At 33.0% G+C, this 19,068-nt stretch overlaps 1 protein-coding gene across 3 annotated transcripts in view; it reads left to right on the top strand.

Annotated features, from left to right (window-relative positions):
- LOC113511618 (netrin receptor UNC5C-like) overlaps window positions 1-19,068 on the top strand; it is a 136,741-nt gene that overhangs the window by 93,205 nt on the left and 24,468 nt on the right. For 2 of the 3 annotated variants that reach the window (XM_052894511.1, XM_031913450.2), the window contains 4 exons: window positions 6,274-6,473; window positions 10,066-10,144; window positions 16,666-16,839; window positions 17,730-17,762. In XM_052894511.1, coding sequence (XP_052750471.1) covers window positions 6,274-6,473; window positions 10,066-10,144; window positions 16,666-16,839; window positions 17,730-17,762 — 486 coding nt within the window. The remainder of the gene's footprint in view (window positions 1-6,273; window positions 6,474-10,065; window positions 10,145-16,665; window positions 16,840-17,729; window positions 17,763-19,068) is intronic. The other variant, XM_026895285.3, reaches the window with a different exon arrangement.

Raw genomic sequence — 19,068 nt, 5'->3', positions numbered from 1 at the left:
TAAGGCAGCCAATGAGTAATTGCATTTCAAGCCTCTATTCTAATACATTATCTCTTATTATATCTATTACTAGCTGTTACTCTCGACCTTACACGCATAGTGTGGCCTTACACTCCTGATGCTCTGTACTAGGATACAGTACTCCGAATGTAATAGATTCTAAGGCTCATCAAAATATTGTTGATACAATTTGAAACAAATCTTCATATATGTATTATTAGAGTATACATAGCACTGTCTATTTCACGGTGATATATGTGCATGATAGTCACAAATAATACTAAATTATCCGTAAAATATCTGAAAAGAAGATATATAGCGTATGCAAAAATCTGGCAGCCGCCACTACGTATAATTCAATGTTAACTGCCAACAAATCTGTATAGTGTATCCGGAGCTCGAACCATACTTTTGTGCATCACCTATATAAAATAACTAGAAGAGACATTCGATACAAAAAGTATTGTAATTAATACAAGTTTAGTTTAAATTAAATTATCTCTTCAAATAATAGACAATTGCAATTGCTTGTTTTTTGGTTATTATCGTTTAAATAATGTAAATTCAACTTTAGTAACAAATTGGAACTTTATCTATCTAAATAAATGTTTGATTATAGATTTTTTAAAATAAACTTATCATCAGCAAAGCCATACTCGAAGTGCATAATACCGAAAACAAAACTGGATTATAAATAATAATACTAGTGCTATTTAAAATATTTATAATTAATTAATATTTTAAAAGCTTTTCAAGTAATCTGTCAGTCATTTAACCTAAATAGAATAGATTAGGTTAGAAGTAAAGTAAACGTGTATTTACACAAATTACTCAACAGATGCCGCTGAACTAAGTAAAGATTAATGAAGCTAAAGAAAGAAATTAGACATCATCTATTTAAGAATAATAAAACATCGCGTACTTCTAAATATATCTTACCTTACATGTGATCATTATTAAGGAAACAATTATTTAAAGCTATAAACAAACATATATATATATATACCAGAGGGAGACTTTGTACAAAAGTCGTTTGCTTGGGTACCTCTTTCCCATTCGTGTTTCAACCGTAAAGCAGTGTGTTTCAGTTTGATGGGTGGGATATGGCGTGAATTTATAGGGTACAGAGAAATAACACCTGAGTCCTCAGGAATGGCAAGGCATGGGGGGTATCATGGGCGAAACAGTATACTCTATTATGTCTATGGTACTGCACATGTCTATAGGCGACGGTTACCACTTTCCATCAGGCGGGCCGTCGCTTGTTTGCTATTCTAAGTTGTATAAAAAAAAATGTCTTCATGCTAGGTTTCTTTGAAGACTGATAATATATTATCATTATTTCGAGGGGAACCGCATAGTGGTCAACCCGCCAGTGTATTTCTTTTGACAACAAAATTTTGAAGGTTGCCGCACGGAGGTTGACCTATTGCTAGCAAATTAGAATTAATGTCTTTTCATCAAATTTCTTCCCTTACAAGAGTGCATTGCATATAATGTTCTTACTCGATCATCACATGGTGATGTTTGTCGATAGACGAACATCACTATGTGATGTATAATGATAATTATATCAGCCGTTAACTATCCACTGCTGAACATATGCCTTTCCCCCAAAGGCGACTTTGCGAGTAGTAGCTACGCGCAGCAAACAGGTCGGCAACTGCAGTTAGAATTTTAAAATGTTTAAAGAAGAGCGCTGCCGCCTATACCTGGATCATTGGGTTCTCTTAGTTACTTCTTACGATATCCAGGGAAAAGGGGCCCCTACTACGCCGTGACCACACAACATATATTTAAGTATAAAATTTAATAATTCGTAACTATCTATTATAAGTACTTCCAATATTTGTACATCCATGTTTTCGTAAGAACAGATTCCGTAGAGGAAATGAAACGTACTCTGTAATTTATAGCCGCGAACTCCACTCTACCTAGCACTTATCATCCGAGCTATCAGCTACCCTACCCGTTTTAAACGGGTGAGCCATTTTTTTAAATTCGTATAGTATTTCGTAAGAAAATATTTTTTTTTTACATAATTTACAATTTTATTACCTAAATGAAATCGACGTTTATTTATTTTACTATTTAACGATGACAATTAATAAATTAAATTAGATTAAGTTAATAAGTTAAGAAATGTAGATATAGTAGAGAAACACTGATAATTTTAGAGGTTTCTAATGTAATGTCATATGGTAATGGGGGCCGGCGCGGCGGCGTTATTTTGTATCAGCATTACATCTCTACGAAACCGGGGCGGGTCGCTAGTTTGAAATATTTGCATACATATTATATTATTTAAAGACGCTACCTACATAGAATCTACAAAGCGAAACGCGAACCCATCCAGACAGTTGTCGGTCGCGTAATGAAGCGGGTACGCTGCAGATTTATGGGTGCACTCCGTTTAAACCACTCACCAGGATCGTACTATTATTTTTGTCGGGAAAAACTTTACTCTAAAAACTTTGTTCCATTCCTATTTAAACCGTAAAACAGTTGTATTTGCATGGCTGTGTTTCGGTTTGAAGGGTGGGATATGGAGTGAATTTACAGTGTACAGAGGAATAACACCTCAGTCCTCAGGAATGGCAACGCATGGGAGGTATCATGGACGAAACGCTGTACTCAGTTGTGTCCATGTTTGATCAATCAAACATTCTTTTTGAAGTCATGAGGTTACAAAAATAGAAAAAAAATTAATGTATAAAATTTTTGGAGTTGGAACTTTTGGAGTCGGTTGAAAAGATCTTTACAATTTGATATTGCATTGTTATGTTAAATTGTTTAATGAATAACAATTACAGTTGGTTATACAAAACTGTCGCGAGCCAAATTGTTTAATCGACGATCTCGTTATGTTTTTATTAGGATTGATGTGAGAGACAGGAGCCGTGCGGTGCCCTAGTTTATAAACTGATAGCGATCGATGATTCATTTTAGTAACTATTTAGACGCGTGATGTTTAAAAATTTTATCCCACAAAAGAAAGCGACTTCAGTTGTGACAAAACTAGTTATTTTGATCTAAAAACTGAATCGATTTTGACAAAACTTCTACGGAAACAAGTCTTTTCAGATAAAAAAGAATTTCCCAAATCGGTTCAGAACTGACGGAGTTATGAGGTAGTGAACATAAAAAAAATACTAAACTAAAACTTCCTCCTTTCATTCGTTCGTCATTTATAAACTGATTTCGGAAATTATTTTTTTATCTGAAAGGATATACTTTTAGATTGGTCTCATGGAAATATTATCAATATAGGTTTAGTAGTTTAATTTTAAAATCAAACCACAACAAAAGTCTTTTTTTTTTGTTACATACAAACTTAAGTTATTTTACTTATTACCAAGTAAAACTGTTTATAACTTTGAATGGTGTTGGTATAACGAGTGAACTGCTTGCTTTTCAAAGTCAATATTTAATTTTTAAATTGTGACAAATACTTTAACTATTACTTTTTATATATTACTATTTATTATTACTATTTAACTATAACTTAGCATAATATTTATCTTTTATTTTAACGTGCTTCTTTGTCGTTCTTTAGAACACACACGTTTCAACTTTAGCGTCAACTAAAATATTAAAAATATCTCCTTGAATCGAGGTCAACAGTATTTTTGTTTTTCAAATAAAAAACTTGTAAAAAATATCCAAGTTTAAATATCAAAAATATTTAATTTCAAAATTAAAACTATTATACTTCCCTAACTAATTAAAACTATTATACTATATTGCCCTAGCGATAAGACTGCCTTTTGTACCTTTATGTGTATATTTCAATCTGTATTTATGTTACTGTATTTCACTTGAATTATTCACTTGTCATTGTATATTTTTATTTATGGTGCAATAAAGAGTTAAATAAAAAATAAATACTTCTATGAACATAATTTAATTTAAATTTAAAACATACAAATATTATATATATCTAGTAAAATATAGAAGTAAACTGTAAATAAAAAAAAATGTTCCAAATCACAGATCCAGTAATATACACACAAAAAAATAAAAAAAAATCAAATTGTAAAACGTTAATAAAACCAGTACAAAATTAGTTTAAAATAATGTTTTTTAAAGCAACTTAGAATGGCAAACAAGCTGACGCCCCACCTGATAGAAAGTGGTAACCATCGCCTATAGACATGAGTACCGTGGACATAACAGAGTATACTGTTTCACCCATAATATCCCCCATGCATTGCCATGCCTGAGGACTCAGGTGTTATTCCTGTTAAGTTTCTTTTAATATAACAGATAGAGATTATAAAAAATTCACATTTTAAATTTTTAACCGACTTCAAAAAGGTATATTCAATTGTATAAATATTCTGTACCAAAAACATTATACATTTCGTAACTTGGACCAATCTTTTGCGTTGCGCAAAACAAAATTGATCGAACAATTATCGAATTAGTTCACGACCTTCTAACTATTTTGTAAATGGATTCAGTTAATAGTTATTGACACGTCTATTCATACTCGTATCTGAGCTCAAATAGTACATAATGTGGACTGTATTGCTGTATGTACCCCTATAAAACAAACTAAGACTCTCACACTCTACCTTCTATTATCGTACAGCTCACCATCGACAGGGAGTTCACTCCAATACTATTAAAACCTAGACGGTCGTGTACAGCGCAGTTTCAGAAAAGTACCCTCCCATGAACGCTCAGGTTATGGAATGATCCCCATATTGAGGTTTTTCCAAGAGACTACAGCATGAAGTTCTTAAAAAAAGAGATAAAGTTGTTTCTTCAAGGTTGTTGTTGCATTTAAATATTTTTAATCTAGGTATCAATCATCTCTATATTCCTTAGTAGTTCTGTTTCAATATAAGAGTAATGGAATTACTAGAAAATATATTTTTCACGAAATGAATGGTCGAGGATTGGGTCTTTTTTTTCTTTTGATGGGTGAAAATGGTATAGTATGGCCTGCGCTATCGGTATACGCTGGCGGAGCACCAGTGAAGGGTGATAGATGAGAATGAAAACAGGCCAGTTAGCCCATCATGATGAATTCATTACGAATTAACCATGATAGTTTCCAGGGAGAACCGCGAAGAGGTTGACCTGGTTGGGTATATTGCTAGCAATGAGATTCTCAGTCTCTGTCCCGGTCGAGGGATGGGTAGTAAGGTCACTCTTTACACATTACCAAAACCTAACTGCGGTTGCTAACCCGTTTGCCAAGCATTGCAACTACTGGCAAAACCTTCCAAATAAAGAAAGGTTTATGTTCAGCAGTGGACAGTTAACGGTTGTTATTATTGACGTTGACGACACTTTTCACGATTAAAGTACTTATTTTTTTACGTTATTTTTAAAATAAAAAAACTGCTTAACAAATATGATACATATATTACAAATAATAATCCGTAACTAGTTCCTATCACAGTGCGTGATACAAATAACACATGCAAAGCCGCGGGCATAGCTAATACCTATCAAAATATATTACAAACTGCGTCTCACGTAATAGGATCGCGGCATCAAATTAGACTCGCGTAGTTATAACCCTTGGAGACAGTGACATGGCTTCGTCCTTGATAATACCCGAGCTTAAGAGATACGGTTACTTCATCTTCATTTTATGTATTTCTGGAATCACGATAAATTATATTATACATAGTATATTAGTGTATGTGACTTAACTTTTTCATGCGTCGTAGTATTGACATGCAGACCTCAAAGGTTGTACGTTCGAATCTAGACACCAAATAAAGTTTCCTGATGAAAAACATTTGTAACAAACCAAATTGTACTGATTGACAGAGTGATAGAAATGTAGATATGACTAGTGTTATATTTCCCACATATTGTGAGTTCTTTTTTTATATTCACTCCAAACCCTTTGCGGGATAAGTAGAGAGAATCAAGTACCGAATACTTCTATCCTGATATATATCTAATTCATTATATCTTCTCATGATTCGTGCATACACGATGATTTCCGAAACCATGGCTTTCTCACGCATATGTTCTTTGTAAGGCTAGGGAAGCAAAAGAACAGACGGTCCACCTAATGGAAAGCGGTTACCGTCGCCCATAATTACCACAACACAAGAGAAGTTATTTGTGCCTTGTTAGCCTTTTAAATGTTTGTAAGCACGTTTTTTGAAATGCCCCATATTATATTGTAAATGGAAACTGAAGACGGGATCTCATTAGTTAATTTAGTCCTTCTTGAAGTTAAAATTACAAATAATAATTATTTGTTGAACTTCGAAGTTATTTACAATTTTCTTTTGTCTTCAGATCTCAAGAAGCAGTTTTCGGCATCGCCTTCCTCTATTTCTGTGGAAGTAGGATCACCAGCATCACTTCGCTGCACACCACCTGCTGCGGCACCAGCGCCACGTATATCCTGGCTGAAGCAAGGAGCTCCGTTGCAACAGGATCACAATGTATTGATATCGCCAGAAGGAAACTTACTGATATCACGGGCTAGTCTGCAAGTAAGTTCATTATTAAAATCAACGTTAACATCGTAATAATTGATTTAAATATTCAGAACAGATCTCGTCTTTAAGATGATGTTTAATCTGGTAAAATTATGCTGGCCTTACGGCTTGGTATAGTTGACAACTGTGATATATATCTCTCTATTAATTTAAACAGTAATCAGAATATAAATAAAGTAGCAATCCAGCCCGGTTTCTAATAGGTAGATAGAATTCCCGAAAATAGTTTATAGCCTATGTTACTCGCTGACATAAAATAAGCTACTCATTCCTTTCCCGTGGGTGTCGTAAGAGGCGACTAAAGGAACATATTGATTGAGAGATGAGCAGAAGTGTTCCTCTTAAAATATCATCAAAACCTAACTGCGGTTGTCAACCCACCTCCCAAGCATGGCAACTACTAGCAAAACCCCCAATAGAAGGAAGCCTATATTCAGCAGTGGATAGTTAACTGCTGATATGAAGATGATGATGATGTGACCACACCATCCTGAACGAAAACAAAGACGACATAGTCCATATATACGATGAATCGAAAAGAGTACGTTCCATGCACTCTCAACGGTTGTCAGCATTATGCCGGCTCATTAAAAAAATTAAAGATATATTAGTTTGTGTTAGTTAAATAGGCTTTAAATATCACACGTGATCCTTGTTATCCCAATTTTAATGATCAATTAAACAGTGATTATAATTATAAGAATGTATCTTTATCAACCGCAAATGTAAACAAAGAAGACATTCAGAATACTGAAACAGATGTTTGTTATGTAATAAATTATATTTTAAAGCGTTCATAAATTAGACATGTTAGTTAGTACCAGTCTTTGGATGTCCTAAAAAATTTACAAATATTTCACTACCCGTACAATTAATTTTATGTCTTATAAAAGATATACTGAAAGTTCAAAATTTAACGGTGCAGATGTTATAAAAGTAACAACGAATATTTCTTGGAATGAGTCACATCAACATATGGTGATGTGGTCTGTTCGTAACATGACACATGCAAACTCGCAGCGTGTTCCTGGAGGCTAGATAGAATTATCCTTTTTTTATTAACATCATTAGAAAGGGAAGGAAACAAACGAGGTGGTATTTGTTTTTTTTTTAGTGTTTTGTATTTTTTATTCCATTTGTATGAAACAACCGCAATATTTGTGTTCTGGCTTATTAGAGATTTAAAGTTAATTAGAATAATGGATACGTGTTTTTTGTTACTGAATCTAGAATGTTTAGGACAGCCGGAGAATTTTTGGCTGCGCTTCGAGGTTTTTGATATTAAATCCCAACCAAAACTTTTAGATTTTCCATGATCTTGTTTGACAAGTAGATTTAAATTTGTTATTAGCTTTAATCCGCAAATCCGTCCACATGACCGGGATATGATCATTGACCGAGACAAAAGTAGCCTATGTGGTATAAATAAAAATTTCGTAGTCATAACTAAAGTCGTTAAATTGCTGAGAGATAACAAAGAAATAAACAAACTCACTTTCACATTTCATAATACTTGTAAAGATAGTAAGGATTTAAGAAATAATGTCTAACTATTATTACGAGTATTATCTATAAAAATGAATAAAGCACAAGATAAAGGCTAGAGACCTTTGACACTGGGTTCTCTCTGCCTTCCTAGACTTAGGGTGTAGGTAATTTTTTTTTACTGATATTATAAAGGTGAAATTGAGTTTGCTTGTTTATTAACTTATAGCGCCTTAATGGCTTAACCAATCACTGTAAAATTTGGTATACACGAACGATATGGGATAGAGAAAGATATAGGCTATTTCTTATCTCAATCAATAAATATTTCACATAAGTCACACGGACAAAGTGGCTGGTAAAAGCTAGTATACGAGAATAACTGTTTCTCTAATAATATCAATAGACATCAAAATTTGATAATATACCATTTAATTTATAGATCATTAAAATTGCTCATGACCGTTGTTGTTGCAAAATATTAGCACGATCAATCGTAGAATCATGAATTACTTGTTTCATCCCGATGCGACTGCGACTAATTAGTCGTGCGCGTCGGACGTTTATTAATTGCGACACGCGTTGCTGTCGCTCCGCGTGTTTGTTGTCTTTTTGTCGCGATGCGGTGTACGCTTTCAAAGGCAAAGACGGAACAGTGACAAAACTGCAAAAGTGTAGGTTAATGCAATCCGATATTTCACAAGTGTACTTTGTTTTGTATGTCTCGAGAATTTGTCATTTTTCAAATTTCATTTGTTCTGCATCTTTGGAGAATTCTCAAATTTAAAATTTGTTATTTGTTTCATAATAAAAATAAAAATAAAATAAAATACATATATATAATTTAAACGTTATTAAAACATTTTAATGTTTTAATACCGTCTCGTTAAAATTGATGAAATGTTAAAAACTGGAAGGGCGAGCAGAGAAGTTTTTATCAATTGTAAAAATATGATCAATTTTATACTACCTTCAAATAAATTTTGAAATGCAAAAAAAAATTAATAGAATTCCTAAAAATTGATAAAATATTAATAAGTATAATGCTGAACAGAAATATTCTTGCTTATTGTTGAAAATTTTTCATTTCAAATTGATTCTAAAATTTTGAAAATAAAATGGCTTCATTATATAAAATTCTTGAATGAACGAAAACTTTAAATTTTACATCTAGTGAGAGAACATCTTTATATACAATCGCGAATAATTCACTCCATCTCTGGTTTCCTGAAAGCAGTATCTCGCTAATTAGGCAGTGCGAGCAGACGTGGATTAATTGTAGACACTGTCACTCGCTCTCTCATTGTGGTAGACTGTGTGTAACATTACCCCTATTCGCAAAGGTGACAGAAGCTTCTTCTTAATTAATATAAACATAATATGTGTTGCTGTCGCCATTTGAATTAATGGGTATGTCCTTTGTTATTTTAAAAGAGACAATTCTACATTTCACATGTACACTAATTTCTAAGATGTATAATTTAAATTTTAGCGAACTGAATTTAAAAAGGAAATGTCTTGTTAGCATCACAAAGAACGTATCTTATTTATTACAATCCCAAAATTGTGAGTGACTAAACGGTATACGAAATTAGAAACACTATTTGGAGATCAAAAGAGCAATATGTCATACAGAGCATGAGAGTCGGGAAATTAAATTATTACATTGTGAACAGAATTAAAGGTGAATCTTGGTCATGTTTCTTTGTTGTAGTTCTATATAGGAACATCATGTAATATTAAATATTCACAAAGCATAAAAAGAAAACGAATGGTTATTACTCAAATATAACCATAATCGTATCATCATTTCAGCTGTTAATTATCCACTGAACATTGGCCTCCCCTTATTGGGAGTTTTGCAGTAGTTGCCACGCTTGGCAGTCGGATTAGCAACCGCAGCTGGGCTTTGGTGATGTTTAAAGAGATACGCTGCTGCCCAACCCTAGATCTTGAAGTTCCTTTAGTCACCTCTTTCTATATCCACGGGAAAGGAAGAGGTGGCCTGTTTTATATTACACGACGCCGAATATACCATATTCCATATAAATAATTATTCAGCATATAATAAAATTTTACATGAAATTTATATTGTTAACAGGATATGGCAAACTACAGCTGCGTCGCTGAGAATATTGCTGGGAAAAGAATCTCGGAACCGGCACTAGTGACTGTTTACGGTAAGTTCATTTTGGTTTTAAGTCTTCATTGTATTTGAACAAAAAGTAATATTTATAACAATGATAAAACCATAATATTAAAATAATTAAAAAATTCAATTACTGAGATTATATAAATCAATGCTTCTATAAATAGTTATAAATACAAAATCACACCAATTATTTAGTCCTTAAGCTAGGAAACCTATCACTAACGAACGAACATCTGGAAGCAAAATTCAGAACGCCTAGACTGGAGCCATTTTCGAAAGATACGTTTCCTAAATTGGTCATCCTACACATTGATATTCATAGAAAATGTTACAACTACATGTTTTAATAATAGGCAATGTTTATTACACCACAATTCCGCATATCATTATTTCACGTGCAATTTATCAGACAAGAAACCGCGCTGTTTAACGCTCATTTCACCCTCACTTATACGTAATAACTATCTTTACTACAAGATCAAAGGGCATGTGCCGATGGCTTGCAATTATTACAATGCCCGAACGCTGGGAGAGTCATTAAGGGCCGCTCGCCCACGCCTGCATCATGGCGCCTAACTGATTGCAATCAGCACCTCTGACTTAACACGTCCAAATTCTGTAGGTTGTTTCGTATCATTAACATTAACTGTTGCATCGTTATCTTTAATTTTAATATCATCATAATTTTTATTATATGTACGTCCGTCGCTTTAAAAGAGTTGCGAGCTGTAGATTGATTAGAAGACTTTATTGTAGCATGGTTATTTTTTTCAATTTAAGGACTAAAATAAATTTTATTAATACATTTATATTTTATTATCTTGTAATAGTATAGATAAGAGTATATACAGGAATCCTCATTTTAATCACTGTGTACTATTTCAAGATAATATAAATTTAAACTTTATCTACTGTCTTTGTCTAACATTTATCAATGTTCAGTTTTTATATACATATAAAAACTGTATGTAATAGAATCTCTTCTCGTAGTTAATCCATACTTTTTCGTTCCTATCCATTAGTCAGCCAGTAAATAATAATTGACGTATAACTTGCACAATTTACTAAACTATAAGCTCAATAGTTCCCACTATAAACCGCGACCAATTCAGTTTATGAAGGGTTTAAAGCCCTTTGTGCATGTGCTATAGAAATTGTGGCACTTACTTGCAAATTGGGTAATATATCGTCGTTATCAAGTCGTGAATGGAACTCGGGTGGGCGTATGTCTTCACAATATTTTTTATTACCTCGCACAATTATGTGATGATCTCGTGTTTATTGTCGTATAGCGAGACGTCTCGTATTACCATTACTCTAAGTTTTATAACTCTCAGATTGAAAGCTTTTTCTTTTAATTTCACGTTTGTGGGTGGTTAATCAATGTCACTATTACTTAATATTAAAACTTAGTTTTTCAACTACTAAAACACTTATAAAATGTGTAGTGTCTTTTATTTTATCTGTAATCAAATTTTATAACTAAATACGAAAAGTAAATTAAAAGGTTTTTGTAGATTAGTATTCTTGAGAAGAGGCAGTTACACGGACATATTAGGCTGTAATTCCTAACTAATACATAGTTTATTAAAATATGAACAGCAATACGAGCATATTATGAGTAGCTATTGAGTAATTTAACTGAAGTTTGCCAAATACCAACTAAATTAGTTCATTGAAATATAACAAACAAAGAGATTCATTTCAGATTTATAATAATACAACTAGTTTATTGTTCAGTTCGTTATATAAACTAGCAAAACAAGATAAACGATAACTAGTAATTCCTGCTCAAGATTATTTAAACTCGGACAAAGCCACTCCTAAATCGGCGAACGCATTGTCGATACTATGAAACTAATTTTCCCCAATCGAAATTCCGATGGTAAATTTTCTATAGCCATATGGAAGCACTTTATTAATATTAACAGTGCTTTAATAGGTTAATAACATACGCAGCTCTAATGGGGCAATCAATTTTTATTGAGAAAGAAACACCGAATGAACCACGGGTGGTCTGATTTACATTGAATTCCCTCTTCAGTGGAGTAGGGAAGAATTATTTTGCATTAAATAAAGATTTAATTGTTTTTGAATGAATAAATACTTTGTTGCATGTTAATGGTGTTATACAAAGATATATATACACTTTTCGTGTCTTTTATGGTGATTATTAATTGAAAAGTGTATCGTTTTATAAATTAACAATATAATTGAAAATAAAATTGAAAAATTTAAATAGGAAGATACAAATACTCGTAACAGGTTTATTTTTTAAAGGTGATAATTATTTGTCATGATATAACATGTTCATTATGTCATATGAACTAATAATGTTAAACATATATATTTTTTATAAGTAAATTTAGTTGACAAAACAGAAAATGTAAAAATTAGGAAAGAAAACGAATGAAGAGATACAATAGATTATGTGAATAATGATAATAATACACCTGTTGACATTATAAAATGTGAAAGTGAAGTTGTTTATTTATTACTACTTTAATAGCTCAACCATCACAAGTATTTAAAATATATTTGCGAACTTGGATCAGTCTAAAGAATCTGTTTTGATAAAAATAATTTATTGTTTGTATAAGTACAAAGACAATTATGTGACATAAACGCACATGTATTGGAAAAAATAAAGAAAGTAAGATAAGACCCGTTCGTTGTAACATTGATAACAACAGAATGTCATATTGCTTTTGATACCTACATGTAGGCGTAACTAATCGCCTATTCTTAGAAACTACAAAAAATTAACTTTGAACTGAGAGATAAAATTCGGAGATACGTGACTTTCCGAGTCTCTTTTGAAATCTCTCCCACATTAGTTCTACGCGAAGCGTAAAAAATCAACACTAATTAAGTGTCACAAGGATTTTTTGTTGTCAACAAATTTTTTGGACCGCACTATTCCGCTACGGATTCTTGTAGTTTATTAATAATTTTTTTGAAGATCCACTAACGGGTAATTTATATAAATAAGATTAGAAAGAAAAGAAGAAGACAATGTTATTTGTGTAACATTTTAGCAAAATTATGAAGAAAATATGATAAATACTTTCAAGGAAACAAAACATAAGAAAGAAATGGCTTACAAATCTCGGAAAAATCCTTATTGAAACAAAGAAAGAAATAATTTATTCAAACAAAGTATTGGTACAATATGCATTCAAACAAGATACATAGGAGAAAAAAAGACATGATACTGTTTTATTGTACCACATTTAACATTATATGTATTTCAAACTTTAACAGTAAACGTCCTAGCAAAAAATGCATCGTTGTCTTATATTCTTGCAACATGTAAGACTACAATAATAGAAACTACAACAATGAGACTGTGAACTTGATATATTTTCCAGTTCTCCGAATATTTTTCGCACTACACCTCTTGAAAACTTCTTAAAACAATGACATTTAAAAAAAAATATTCTTGTGTATTATGTAAGTGCTTCCTTCCGATGTCCAAAATATTATAGTTAACGTTAAAAGTTTTTTTTTTTTGCAGTTATATAAATTAACTGCAAAAAAAACCTTAAACATTTTAGCGTTTCTTGCTATTCTTTGCTTTCGTTAATTTCTTTTTGTTTTATTGCAAAATCAAAATACTACAGGTCTGGTAAAAGTAAAATCGTTGGTGTAATGTAAAAATAATTATATAAAGTCAAAATTACACCCGGGTCGAACCCATTTAATTTTTCCATTATCAAAGTACATATTTCCTTTCTTTATGCCTTCACCATGTTGATGTAATGCCCCGTCATTAGACACCATTTAAGGGAACAACAGCTGTAATACAGGCGATTAAAGTACCTACCTGTAAGTTTTCAATACTTATTTAAATCCGTTATAAAATTGCATGATATAAATGTATTGATCTTCATGCCAAGACTTACGAATTGGTTGCGAGAACTGAGAGGCTCTTCCTTCGTTTACTGTTATGTATACATGACGATTCTGGTGACGTCTTCCTCAAACAGAACTCTGTTTATTTGATGACGATGGACTGGACTAATCCACAGGCTCTATCTGCACTCTTCCATTTTTAAATTGCAAAGATAAATAAACAGATTCCAGGTTCTATCTCTTGTAACTTATAAAAATATTTGCAAAAACCAAAACCGACATAATATGTTTCTTCTCATTCATACACCGATATAATCTTTCTTTCGAATCATCTTTATTCAAATATATTTGTTTACAAGCACTTTTAAATCGTCATTATTTTTTTTAATCTAGTCCAAAATTCGGAAAGTTGTTACCTGTTGAGAAGAGCCCACAAGAATCTTAACAGTTATTCTTTTCAATCTCTGTTAACATTATGCGTATTTATTTAAATGTACTATGTCTAAAATTACATGGTCGTTAAAAATCCGTGCATGATCGACTAACACCATGCACGTTTGTCACTTAATTAATCGTTTAGTGTGTAATAGGTTTTGTTCAATAAGTGTTTTTTAATTCAACTTTAATAAAATTTTAAAAATAGTTTTAAACTTATGAAAGCTAGATCATTAGACACCTTCGCACTGTTATATACCTAAAACACAATACCTACCTTATTTCTCGGAATTCATTCTATTACGCACGCTATATCCACATGGTAAATGAGGTAAATTATAGAAAAGCGAAATTCTGGCTAGCCTATTAGTGTGTACTGGTACACTGTAGATGCTAGGTATTGCACGCGACTTTGCGTGCATTCCTAACAAGCAGGCGATCCGGGTAAAGATATAACCTATACTGACTGCAGCACGCAGGTCTGCCTGTAGATTTCTAAATACGATCGTCCTAATTCACACAGTTTGATTCTAATGTATTATACACATGCAGTTTGTACTATTTATTCTTATCCGACTGCTAAATAAAGAAGGTTAGTGTTATAATCGTAAAGGAGGTACTCAATTAGACTTTCATTTTTGTATAAGAAAGTGTACGTAGAAAAATTATGAAGTAATAAAAACAGTTTTCTTTTTAAATGAAAAATTATTTTTATCTCTATTATTGTGCAGTATTTAAACTGCTAGAATTAATTCCTTCTATGTCTATATGCAGAGTCCACTGAAATGTTAATAGATTTTAATCAAGTATAAATATTTTGCGACGGTGGTCCCGGCATAGAATAGGCTACCTCTTCCTTTCCTATGGGTCTCATAAGAGGCGACTAAAGAGACCTAATTTTCAAGGGATGGGCAGCAGCACTTAAAACATCACCAAAGCCTAATTGCGGTTGCTTACCCGCCTGCCAATCGTGGCAATTACTGGCAAAACTCTTCAATAACCTTATATTATGGGGAGCTTATGTTCAGTAGAGGACAATTAAAGACTAATATCATCATGTTTTGATGCGCTATCTTGAAGTGGTTCATTGGTTTTCCTTTGTCCAAAATTCAAAAATAGCGAACAAAAAACTAGGAAATATAAAATCAAATACACATAAAAGAAAAAAAAAATCGAAATTTCTATCGGTAAATGATAAATAATACTCGATTCCCAGAAACATTTGCGTGTTCGAATCGTTCCTGGTTTAATTTTTTATGTAATAACTATGTTCCGTTGCACCTGATAGTGGGGCGTCGATTCATTAGACTTTATAATTAAAATAATATGACATACAAACTACAATTGGTGCTGCGAAAGAATAAAATTATATTCATACTAGTTTTTAGCCGCGACTTCGTCCTTGGGACTCATCATAATGAGTACATCTGTAATACAGCACGATGGTTTCCAGAAGGACCACGTGAAAGATAAGGTCCTGATATATTGTTAGCAATGGAACAGGTTATCTGCATTACTAACAATCCATCAAGATACATTAATTGATTGAGCATATCTTTCTCCGTCCCATATGGTACGTGTATGCCAAATTACATGACATGCTTTCACATCCTGTTAATATAATAAATGCGAAAGTTTCTAATAATGGATGAACGGATGCATGGATAGATGGATGAATGGATAGAAAGATGTCAGTTCATAATCATTATCACCTTTACAGCGACTACCCGTCCATTGCTAGATATAGACCTCCCCCTATAGACTGCCATAAGGAACGGACTTGAATCATCTGCATCCACTGACTCCTTGCAATGCCAGTTATTAAATTTTATTAATTTAAATTAAATCTGGTACACGAGTATGTTATATCCTTACTAAACTACTTACTATCCTATGTACTAAACATAGAATACTTTATGTACTAATTCACACAGGTAGAGCTCCGGGACACAACTAGTTTATAATAATAGTATGAGTATAAACATAGACATAGTATATAGATAGTATATCAAAAATTCTGAAGTAGCGACTGCATTAAACACTATGTAGGATCCCCTCCCTCACCCCTTTTATTAGATAAAGAGACGACACCAAACAGATTGCGTGCAGGTGGCCACAGGACCATTCCTTATAATAATCTTAAAAACCTGAATTCGGCAATGAAGAATTCACAACTGAAATAATTATGATACCATTTACTTAGTATCACACGAAATAATGCCACAAGGACATATTAATTAAGTAGCTTTTCTATTACAGTGAATGGTGGCTGGAGTCCGTGGAGTCCATGGAGCCAGTGCCGCTGCAACGGCCGCGTGACTGAGGGCCAGCGGCGCACGCGCACTTGCACTGAACCCTACCCGCTGAACGGCGGCGCGCAGTGCCAGGGACAGTCAGTCCAGCGGACGTCCAACTGTGTTGCTTGTCAGAGCGGTAAGCCCATCAAACATTATCAGCTTATTCTGAACCATTTCTGGATATAGGCTGCTCTCAATGCGATCTTCTGCTTCTGCATCCATTTTTTCCCCGCTGTTTTGTGGAGATCGTCAGTCCATTTAGAGGATGGTTGGTCCATGAAGCGCTTTTCTATAGGCAAACTTAATTTCAGCAGTTTTCATCCCCATCTATTGTCCCTTACTCGACAGGAGTAACCAGTTTACCACTTCAGCTTACAGACTTTAAAGGCTGATATAACTCAAACGGGCTTCTAAGGAGAAAGATATTGTTTCTAATGGGGTCTTAAAATCCCATTGCTGGTAATGTATCCTATCAGGTCGACTTCCACGCGTTTCCTGCTAAAACCGTTGTTTTTTTTTTAATTCGTCATGACAAGCTAGCTAATCTGTTTTTATTTTCAGCTATCATCCTTCACTGATATACCGATAGCGTAGACGAGTTACCATTCCATTTTTATCCATTAAAAAAATACCGGCCTCTGGGCCTCCACCTGGACTATTTCGTTCTATTTGTGGATATATGCCTCCCTCAATGCCTTCCAACCTCTGTTTTAAATTAAAGATTAATCTATGGAAAATCTATGGAACAATTTCAAATTCTTCTAACAATAATAATTGGCGTAATTATTTTTTCTTTTATTGTATTTTTCGTGAATCTAAAAAAAATATTGTTTTTAAATAGTTAATAAATAACAATTATTTATTAGCATTAATGATTTAAAACATACTCCCTTAATACATCTTAATATAAACTCATTTGTAAATTTACGTGTGTCATAAATAGCTCAAATAAAAAGTTTATCTATCTATCTTGTTATAATGAAAATATTAATTAAGCAATTATATTTTCCTTGGCTTTCCATGAAGAAGGATATTTGGATAACACACAACAATTAATCGGTAAGTTTAATATTTATCACGCTGTTTCTTACTAGACACAGTGTGGACTGAAAGACGATGTAGTGACAAAATCGAAAAAGGAATGTTGCGTTGGTTTGGTCATTTGGAGAGGATGGATGAAAGAAGAATAACGAAAGTGATTTATCGAGCAAGAATGAATGGAGATGTTAGTAGAAGACATATGTGGACCAAATAGGCGACGTGCTGAAGAAGGGCCAAATTAAAAGTACCCGTAACCGAAGTGTTTGAATCGAAGCATTTGGCGTTCTATTGTTTCTGCCTACCCTAATGGAAGGGTGATAGATATGTATGTATGTTTAACTTTTATATACAAACCGTATATATAAATTTAAAGGTCTATCTATCATTTCTCTATTCGTTTTCGCTGGAATACTCACATTATTTTACTACTCCACAATATCCTTTTTAACTCCTCTTCCTCTCGCGAGGGAAAGTCAGGTCACTCCTGAAGGAGCAGTTTGACTTCCTATATTCCGCCAATTCTTTTAATCTAAGATCTTCTGAAGAACACTAGTATATTTCTCTAGTTTTTATGACAAATCGTTTATGTCTATTTATAATAAGTCTGCTACTGTAATCTTTTGGGGAAAACAATAAAGAGTATCTATCTATCTACATATTCTTGGCAAATAAATATGGCTTAGTGATATCATAAAAAAATTTGGTGCAATACATTTATCTATCTACAGTAATATTTAAAGTAAATAAACAAGTATATAGATATTGCTGCGTGTTACTCAGCTCTATAAGTAAGAAGAAATAGAGTACATAAATGGCAAACCGTTCATCTTGTCGATCCCGGTATAGAATGGACTATCCCTACCTTTCTCGTTGGTGTCGTAAGAGGCGACTAAAGGAGCTTATGATTAAGGGATGGGCAGCAGCGTCCCTCTTAAAATGTTTCAGAAAGACTAACTGCAGTTGCCAATCCGCCTGCCAAACGTGGCAACTACTGGTAAAACTCCCCTTATGGGGAAATCTTATGTTCAGCAATAGATAGTTAACGGTTGAAATAATAATAATAATAAAAATGCAAACCAAATAATTTATTATCAGTACCTTTATACTTACTCAGTTTTATCATCTATCTATAGATTTATTTAATAATAGACAGGACAGTACATTAAAATTCCCGTCACAATTATTACAGGGACAGCTTCATAGAAATATATGTAATAAAACAAGAGAACCGCTATCAAACCATAGCGTTGTCACACACGGCCATAAAGAATTGAAATTAATAATACAATAAAGGACACGTGCCCTAAAACGTAACTATTCGAAT

This window comes from Galleria mellonella, unplaced genomic scaffold (assembly GCF_026898425.1).
Source record: "Galleria mellonella isolate WM207_F2 unplaced genomic scaffold, CSIRO_AGI_GalMel_v1 utg213, whole genome shotgun sequence".
NCBI classification, from domain to species: domain Eukaryota; kingdom Metazoa; phylum Arthropoda; class Insecta; order Lepidoptera; family Pyralidae; genus Galleria; species Galleria mellonella.
Note: the sequence above shows the minus strand (reverse complement) of the source record. Positions and strands in the feature narration are given on the sequence as shown.